This window comes from Salvia splendens, chromosome 5 (genome assembly GCF_004379255.2).
Source record: "Salvia splendens isolate huo1 chromosome 5, SspV2, whole genome shotgun sequence".
Lineage (NCBI taxonomy): Eukaryota > Viridiplantae > Streptophyta > Magnoliopsida > Lamiales > Lamiaceae > Salvia > Salvia splendens.
This window is the reverse complement of record NC_056036.1, coordinates 31,345,578-31,355,235: the sequence shown is the minus strand read 5'-3', so window position 1 is coordinate 31,355,235 and position 9,658 is coordinate 31,345,578. Positions and strand designations below refer to the sequence as shown.

The following is a 9,658-nucleotide window of genomic DNA, read 5'->3' as shown; positions in this document are numbered from 1 at the left end:
AATCAAGGGCTAATATTAATTTTCGAATTTAATGAGATATTAGCTACCTCAATCACAAATTTACTCCATAATAACAAGTCAGGGGTATTTTGGTCATTGCACAGCGAATTAAATCCAATTTCGTAAATTGAATTCAAACCGTGTCGCGTCTTCTTCTCTTCTTATCTCTTCTCCTCTTCTCGTCGCAGTTGGCGGTGTCGCAGAAGAGAGTTTTGGTGGCGACAATGGCGGTTGCCGAAACCGTCTTCGCTCTCATCGGTAGCTCAGCCGCGCAGGAAGGTCCCGCACCGGCGCTGGCTTCCGTCGCTCGCCGTCGCCGTCGCCGTAGCCGTAGCTTCGTTCGTCGTCGGCGCGGCGGCGCTCAGCACCTGAGTTTTTATTTTCCTTTCTAGGCTATGGCGGAGTGTGTATGTAATATATATTGATTTGCGGTGTTTGGGGGTTTGGATCAGTTGAATTGCTGTGTTTGGGGTTTTTGAAATTCTTTTTCGGTTTGTAATATTCATTCGACATTTTTATGTGTGACTTCTAACAGTGTGTATCACACTATTAGATATTCATACTGTGCATTTGATGTTAATTAGGATAAGTAGTATAAAATTGCCATTTTCTCCAAATCATATTGCCCGTAAGTTCTTACCAATTTTGATGTTATTATTATATTGATTTCATTACTTATTTTGTTGTTGTTGTTTATACTATAAACTGCATTTATACTAATTTTTTAGCTTGAGCATTTAGTATTACTTAAAAAAACTGAATCATTGTAATAGTGATGTTTTTTTAAATAATAGTGAAGTAAAATCATATTAAGAGTGATGTGTTTTGTAAACAACATTGAAGTAAAATTATGCTAAGAGTGATGTGCTTTGTAAACAAGAGTGAAGTAAAATCATGCTAAGAGTGATGTGTTTTGTAAACAAGAGTGAAGTAAAATCATACTCAGAGTGATGTGTTTTGTAAACAAGAGTGAAGTAAAATCATACTCAGAGTGATGTGTTTTGTAAACAAGAGTGAAGTAAAATGAGAATAAGAGTGATGTGTTTTGTAAACAAGAGTGAAGTAAAATCAGAATAAGAGTGATGTGTTTTGTAAACAAGAGTGATGTGTTTTGTTAATAAGAGTGAAGTAAAATCAGAATAAGAGTGATGTGTTTTGTAAACAAGAGTGAAGTAAAATTAGAATAAGAGTGATGTGTTTTGTAAACAACAGTGAAGTAAAATCATGCTAAGAGTGATGTGTTTTGTTAACAAGAGTGAAGTAAAATCATGCTAATAGTGATGTGTTTTGTTAACAAGAGTGAAGTAAAATCATACTAAGAGTGATGTGTTGTGTTAACAACAACACAACACATAATGCCGATTCATAGCTTCAGCAAACTACATTTCATCGATTCATAGCTTCAGCAAACTACATTTCATCAAAGTTGTCGAGTCCAAACTCATATTAGAAAAAGAAAAATACAAGTAAACCCTATTTTATTCCATTTTAGTAAGTACTATAGGTGAAATCAATGTAGCAATAATATTTTAACACATTTATTTGAATTTAAAATTAAGTGATCCATGGTGTGTGTTCAAGTACGCGGTTGACCATTTTGTTCGACGACAACCTCATCATTCCGCCATGGCTTCAACCTCCAGCATTCCCCGATTTCGCTCCTCATCTCTCCACTCTTATCTCCACCAGCCACGCTTCCTCAAATTCTCTTCTCATTTTCAGGAGAATGATCCCCGCAGTCACAGGATTTTCTGCGGAAACAATTCCGATCCCTCCGCCGCAAAAATGGGGGTTTCCCGACGACTCCACCTCCGCGCCGCCGCCGCCGTGTTCCTCACCTCCCTCGCCGCACTTGGTCGCAGATTTGGATGGAGATTCGAAGCAGATTTGATCGCAGAGAATGGAAGGAAAGCCGCACTTGGTCACAGATTTGGAAGGAGATTCGAAGCATATTTGATCGTAGAGAATGGAAGGAAAACCGCGTAATTTGAGTGCATATTTAAATTTCATAATGTAATTTCCAAAAATACCCTTGGCCTATTTTGTATTATATATATATATATATATTAATCTATCCGTATACCGGTATACCACGGTATACCGGTATACCGTGGATTCGGTATACCGCGGTATAGAAAAATTGATACCGTTACCGTACCGAAACACTGCGGTACGGTATCACACCGTACCGGAAACTGCGGTATACCGAAAAAATCGGTATTTTCGGTATTTTTCCGATATGGTAAGTCCGGTATTACGGTATTTCGGTATAATTTCCCACCCCTAGTCCTAGGTTCGACGGTTCCGGTTCTCGAACCGTGAACCGGCGGTTCATGTCAAGATCCGGAACCGCCGGTTCCTGTCCGGTTCCGGGCCGGTTCGGTGGTTCATGTATTTTTTTTTGTTAACATTGTAATTCAATTAAAATAATGTAAATATACTTGCATAAATAAAATTAGAATAATGCGATGTACAAATGCAATTTTATTGATACAAATTACAACTTTAAAATTACAAATTACAACTTCAAAATTACAAATTACAACTTAAAATTTACAAATTACAACTTCAAAATTATAAATTACAAAAGACTTAAAGTCTTGATTACAATTTACAAATTACATATTCGAAACAAATGGGAGAAAAAAGAAATAAAGGAAAAGGACTTGAGCTCAACTTAAATTTAAAATTTAAGTTGAGATGCCTACGTATCCTCAATGGTCAATTGCTTTTTGGAATCAAAGTCCACGTAGTTCTCTTACCTTGCTTACCTATTTGGCTTGATCGGAGGAATTGGCCTACTCTTCTTCGTCGGGGAAGTAGTCTTTATCGGGTTGTACTACTTGATTGTCCCAATCCGGTTCTTGGTCTCTAATTTCGGCGGAGCACCAATCATCAAGTAATATGGTGGCTTCCATGTTTTGCCCGGTGAGTCTACTTCTTTTATCGTCCAAGACGTTGCCTCCAACACTAAAGGCGGACTCGACGGCGACAGTGGAAGCCAGAACCGAAAAGATCTCCTTGGCCATTGATGCAAGGATGAGAAAATCTTTCTCGTGTGATCCCCACCAATCTAGGACGTCGATTTGTTCGGGAACGGGACATCCTTCTTCATCATTGAAAGAAAAGTGTGAGTCAAAATATAAATCTAACTCACTTGCCGAATTTGCCGTCCTTCCTCCGGTGTTGTAGCCGTATAGGTCCGCCAATTGGGATTGGGCGTCGGGGTCATCAACTTGGAAGAAGCCAAAGTTATGTGTTTGACTAGGTCTCACTTGGTGGGTACTGTTGTACTTGGCTTCGTAATCGTGAAAGAGAGCCCGCAAGTCGAACTTAAAACTTCTTTGCAGGGTTGAGAGGTGGGGGATGTTTATTTGGAATGTTTGGGCTAGGTTTATGTTGTCGTCGTCGTCCTCGTCATTCGATTGCAAAGCTCGGAGTGATTCAAGATCAATAGAAGCCAAATTGTTGTAATAAAATTATAAAATTTTTAAAGTACCAAAAAAAACGTTAGGATCTCATTGAAATACTTAAGTTATTTTTCAATCATATAATATAAAACACACATTAATTCAGGATTATTTAAGAAATTTTTCATTGCAGTTTTAAAACCAAGTGATATATATGTGCAATGTTCTAAAACACGAACGGATGTGCAATACTACACACCCGATGAGATTAAATTAAATAAATAAATAAAAAATTCAAATTTTCGAAAAAACCGGCGGAACCGCCTGTTTACTGCCGGAACCGGCGGTATTTTGGACGAAACCGCCGGTTTCGTCAACGGTTTCTGACGAAAACCGGCGGTTCCGCTGCCGGTTTCTGAAAAGCCTAGTGTGTAGGTCGGAAATAGGCCTGAAAAGCTGTCGGAACTGCCGACCGCCGGTTTCGTTCAAAACCGCCGGTTACGGTTTGCGCACAATTGGAACCTGAACCGGCACGGGGAACCGGCGGTTCTGGGCACGGTTCCGGGCCGGTTCGGTTCGGTTCGGTTTGGGGACGTCTATTAGCATGTGAACATTGTACTAATATTTTCATAAACAAATGAGGAAATCTTACTTCAGCTATCACGAAATAATAGTAATCTCTTTTGTTAATTTTAATAATAATTCAATTAATTTTTCTTTGTATATCTTTCCTAGTTTACGAAAATTAGAGACGACACAAAAACGACAAATATGAATTAATTTAATAATCAGAACACAACAGATTTCGCACACTCAAACTCGAACACAAACAACACTGATTAAGTATTAACCTACAAATTAATCATAATTAGCAAACAACACTCGAGATCGAAACAGAATCCCCAAAACAGCAACAGATCTGCTACATTGCCCTCAAAGCTGAATTGGTAGAATTGCAAATCAGCGGCGGCAGTGGGTGATGGCGGAGCAGCCGCGAGAGTAGGGGTGGACTGGTCCCCTCGCTCTGTGGCAATTGTGCGTGTAGTAGGAGCGGCCGGAGCGCGGCGGGCAAGGGATCCTGTTGGCGGAGAGAGCGCCGTACGAGATGTAGTAGTGGATCGCTTTGTTCCAGAACAGAGATCGCCGATTAGGCGCACCTTCTTCCTCGCCATAGGCTGGCGTCTCACATTGGTCGGCGGTGGCCGAGAGGACGATGAGGAGGAGGAGGAGGAGAGTTAGGGCGAAGAGGAAGTAGTTGTGGGAAGCCATTAGAGGAATGAATTAGGGTTTGGCGTTTGCACGAGAATTGTTTGTTGCTTTGCTCGCCAAAATAAATTCCAGCTGTAATTATTTAATTCTGTATCTGTTTTTTAAAAAAATTATAATTCTACTCACCTCGTCCCTGAAAATTTGTCACTTATTTCTATTTTCCTTCATCCTTCAAAATTTATCACCTTCGACTTTACCATTTTTAATAATAAACCGCACATTCCACTAATTCATTCTTACTCGCATTTTATTATACTATAAAACTAAAATATAAAAATATGACCAACATGTTACTAACTTTTTTCAGCCCATTTAAAATCTATGTAAAATGAAGGCAAATTATAAAAGCTGAACAGGTTTATATAAAAAAAGATTGAAAACATGAGAACAGTTTATACTGAATGTATAAAGTATCTGCATCCATATAAAAATAAAATATGTGCATTGTGAGAAACTTAACGTGTACTAACAATATTATCACGACCAAGTATAGGAGTACATAGAGAAAATTTAAGAATTTACAGAGATTAGAGAGGCATTTAATGACAAAATTGAAACAATTTTTTTGATAATATGTTAGCAAATGAAAATACATGGGAAATTTGTGCGGGAGCACTAAAATTTTTTTCATAAGGACACAAAAATCGAGACATAATTATTTAATTTTTTTTAAAAATAACAAAAGAGAGTATTTCTAAAATTAAAGACAAATTAACTTAATCTTTTGCTTTCTTAGAACACTTTCATTTCAATTTTAATTGAGACACCAACAATAAGAACGCTTTTTTTGAAGCGTTGGTTATATATTTGGAAATAAAATCAACGCCCTTAATTGCATTAAAAATGTCTTTAACGTAGTGGAGCATCTGCCATTAAGCGGGCTCTGCCCTGCCCCATTGTAGAGTATAAATTATTTATACTTTAGAACGATTTATATTTTTATATAAATACTAATCCTACAAGTTACAACTCTACACATAATTTAATACTCCTGAATAAGATAATTTTAGTTAGAATATAAAATATTATGAGAAATAAGAAACATGAATTACAGAAATACCTAAATTAGAGGAATAAGAAATGAGGAATGAAGCACATGAATTCAAATTTGTGTTCATGGAATTTATGGATACTTTAGTTGACAAGTCATTCTCCAAACGTGTTTCTCATGAGAATCCAGCACTTCCAATGTTCAAAGTCCACGCAAAGGGATTAATTGATGCATCCAATTCCATTTCCTTTATACTTCTCTTTCCCATCCCCATTAACTTTATCACTTATATACATGTATCTCTGCATTTGATTTTCATTAACATCATTCCATTATACATTGATTGAATGATGGATCCTATTCCTATTAGTAGTAATGCAGAGAAACCAAGAAAATATCTAGACTTGAAACCTTCTTAAACATTCTATGCAATGCTACTAATTTCCACACCTTCTTCTTCAGAGGTCAGTCAGTATATACATATGTATTACTACTATCACACCTTAAATATAATTAATATTCATTCCTATCTATCCCCCTTTATTTTGAATAGTACTATCGATAAGGGATATAATCAGTTGACAACTATCTTAAATTGATAAATGACAACCTACGTTATATATGTCAACACAAAGACATTTGTATGACAACTAAATGTAGTTTACATACGTATGTCTTCTCTTGACATGTAAGACATACATACATACGTCAACTACATTTAGTGACATCTATAACGTAGGTTGCTGACATATTTTTCAGTCATCAATTTAAGATAGTTGTAGGTTCCTATCGATAAAACATAAATATTTGAAGGTTAATTAAGATGGTCAAACAAGTCGATTTATCAAACTATATGATGGTTTTAGCTTGAATTATTTTGCAGGAAGGGGGTGGTGGCAAGTAAAAAATTCTGCTAGTTTTGTATCAATAAATGGTGTTTTAGATAGCAGGGTGGATTTGGACAAGAAGGTTGAGCCAGGAACCAAGAAATACTTTGCATCCCTCTCTGCTATGGCATCAAAATTAGCCTACGAGAACGAGCATTACATCAAAAACATAGTTGAGAATACATGGAAGGTATTTTTTGTAATGAAACAAATAAATTTAAGATATTGTAACCAATTAAATATATAGAATAAAACAAATAACGTGAACTAAACAAGAATGATGCATCCAGCATGACGTTTCTGGTTAGTTATGACTAAGCTTTGCATCATTTGTTTAATTTTGCAGATGGAGTTCTTGGGATCATATAGCTTTTGGGATGGTAAGATATACTAAAATCCCTTCTTGTTCCATGTTGGTAGATTGTGATGGCTCAAGCACCAAGCTCGGCAAGCTCGGCAAGCTCGGCAGCTCGGCAGCTCGGCTGTTATGACAACTCGTTTCAGCAGCCGTTAGATCTGTTTGTTAGTCAAGTTTTAATCCTAGCCGTTGGATTGAAACTAGCCGTTAGTTTCTGTTAAATAGCTAATTCATTAGTTAGTTTTAGATGGTAGCTCATCTTCTCGCTCTCGTTTTTTCTCATTCCAGTGAATAAAATTTCCTTTACAATTTCATTCCAATCTTCAACCGATTGTTCTTGCTACTCAAATCGTTCCTCAATTGTTTACAAATTGGCGCCGTCTGTGGGAATCGGGAGGCGCGATTGATTTCTGATTTGTTCTTTCGGTGGTGAGATTGGAGGGTGTTATGGCTTCTAGGTTTGAGGCCGAGAAATTCACGGGTAGGAATGATTTCGGCTTATGGCGGATGAAGATGCGGGCTATGCTGATTCATCAAGGCCTTGCTTCGGCGTTGGAGGCGGGCGGAAAGGAGGATAAGTCGGAGGAAGGGGAGAAGGTGGATCTTGACGAAAAGGAGATCCTTAAACGAGCTGAGATCGAGGCGAAAGCTCATAGTGCAATTGTGCTATGCCTCGGGGATAAAGTTCTTCGAGAGGTTGCAAAAGAAAAGACTGCAGCCGGAATAATCGCGAAGCTCGAAGACTTGTACATGGCTAAGTCCTTGGCCAATAGGCTGCTCATGAAGCAGCGGTTATACTCCTATCGATTCTTGGATGATAAAGGGATATTGGAGCAACTTGAAGACTTCAATAAGGCGGTCGATGATCTTGAAAATATCGACGCCTCGATAGGGGATGAAGATAAGGCAATATTACTTTTGAATGCTCTGCCGAAGTCATTTGATCAGCTACGAGATGCTATATTGTATGGCCGAGAGGGTACTATCACCCTTGTTGAAGTTCAGTCGGCCATAAGAGCAAAAGAAATTCAGAAGTCAGGCTCTAAGAATCCAGAGGCTATGGCTGAGAGCCTAAATGTCAAGAAGTTCAAGGGAGTCAAGAGGTTTCAGAAGCCGAGCCAAGAAAATCAGAAAACTCCATCAAATGATCAAAAGGAAACCCGCTCATGTCATTGGTGCAAGAAGCCGGGTCACCTCAAAAAGGATTGCTTCGCATGGAAAAGAAGGCAAGCAAATGGTGGTGGAAACCGTGTTCCATCTACTGACTGTGTTGAGGAAACTGATGTGCCAGAAATTCTGAATGTGATGGAGGGTGGTCTGGGAGGATCTTGGATCATGGACTCGGGGTGTAGTCTGCATATGAGTCCGAATCTTGGCTGGTTTGAGGAGATCCAAGAGATGACTGGATCGGTTATATTGGGCAACAACCAAGTTTGTACCATCCAAGGTATAGGCAAGATCAGGCTGAGAATGCAAGATGGATCTGTGAAGATTATAAGTGAAGTGAGATATATACCTGATATCAAGAGGAATCTCATTTCACTTGGGCTTCTTGAACGCAAGGGATATACATTCTGCTCTACTGGGGGAAAAATGACAGTTTCCAAGGATCAAAGAGTGGTGATGGAAGCTGAAAGGAGGGGAAGCTTGTACTATCTACTGGCTAGTGTTGAGATCCCTACTGCACAGGCAAATATTGTGAAGGCTGATGACTTCAAAATCTGGCATATGCGGCTTGCTCATGCAGCTGAGGGAAGCATTAAGGAGCTGGCCAAGAAGGGGATTATACAAAGTTCTGGGCAGATGGACACTACTCCATGTGAGGAATGCATTTTGGGTAAGTCCAAGAAACAGCCCTATCCCAAAGGCAAGCACACTTCCACATCCACTCTTGATTATGCCCATAGTGACTTGTGGGGTCCTGCATCTGTGGTGTCAGTAGGTGGAGGGAAGTATTATATGAGTATCATAGATGACTACTCTAGAAAAATGTGGATATACATTTTGAGAGAGAAATCAGAGGCTTTTAGTAAGTTCAAGCAATGGTGCCTGGAAGTGGAGAAGGAGAAGTCAGTGGTTCTTAAATGTTTGAGGACTGATAACGGCTTGGAGTATCTCTCCAAAGAGTTTGATAACTTTTGTAAGGAGAGGGGAATTAAAAGGCACCGGACTGTACCTCTGAATCCTCAGCAGAATGGCATAGCAGAAAGGGCAAATAGAACCATATTAGAGAGGGTGAGGTGTATGCTCCTCTCATCTGGACTTGAGAAGAAGTTTTGGGCCGAGGCTGCATCCACGGCTGTGAAACTTATCAACAAATGTCCCTCATCAAGTATAGAGGGAGACACACCTGATTTTAGATGGTATGGCAGCCATGGAGATTACACCACATTGAGAGTGTTTGGCTGCAAGGCATATGCTCATCTCAAACAAGGGAAGTTGGATGCTCGGGCTATTAGGTGTGTGATGTTGGGATATCAACCTGGGGTGAAGGGATATCGTTTGTGGTGTGTAGAGCCAGGGAATCACAAGATTGTGATTAGTAGAGATGTTGTATTCTCTGAAACTGAAATGCCTTTTCTGGATAAGAACAAAGTGATAGTTGAGAAGCCTGATTCTGTGACTGATTCTGTTGATAAAGCTGACTTTGAGGTGGAGCATGGGAGGCATGAGAAACATGGGGAGAGTGAAGAAGTCACTGAGCCTCAGAGTGCTCAGAATGAGACACAAACACAGCCTCAAG

At 39.1% G+C, this 9,658-nt stretch overlaps 1 protein-coding gene across 1 annotated transcript; it reads right to left on the bottom strand.

Annotated features, from left to right (window-relative positions):
• Positions 1–4,370: 4,370 nt before the first annotated feature.
• On the bottom strand, positions 4,371–4,679 carry LOC121804107 (protein RALF-like 34). Its single transcript, XM_042203649.1, has one exon. It carries the CDS (start codon positions 4,677–4,679, stop codon positions 4,371–4,373), a length of 309 nt encoding a protein of 102 aa, XP_042059583.1.
• Between the last annotated feature and the right edge of the window lie 4,979 nt (positions 4,680–9,658).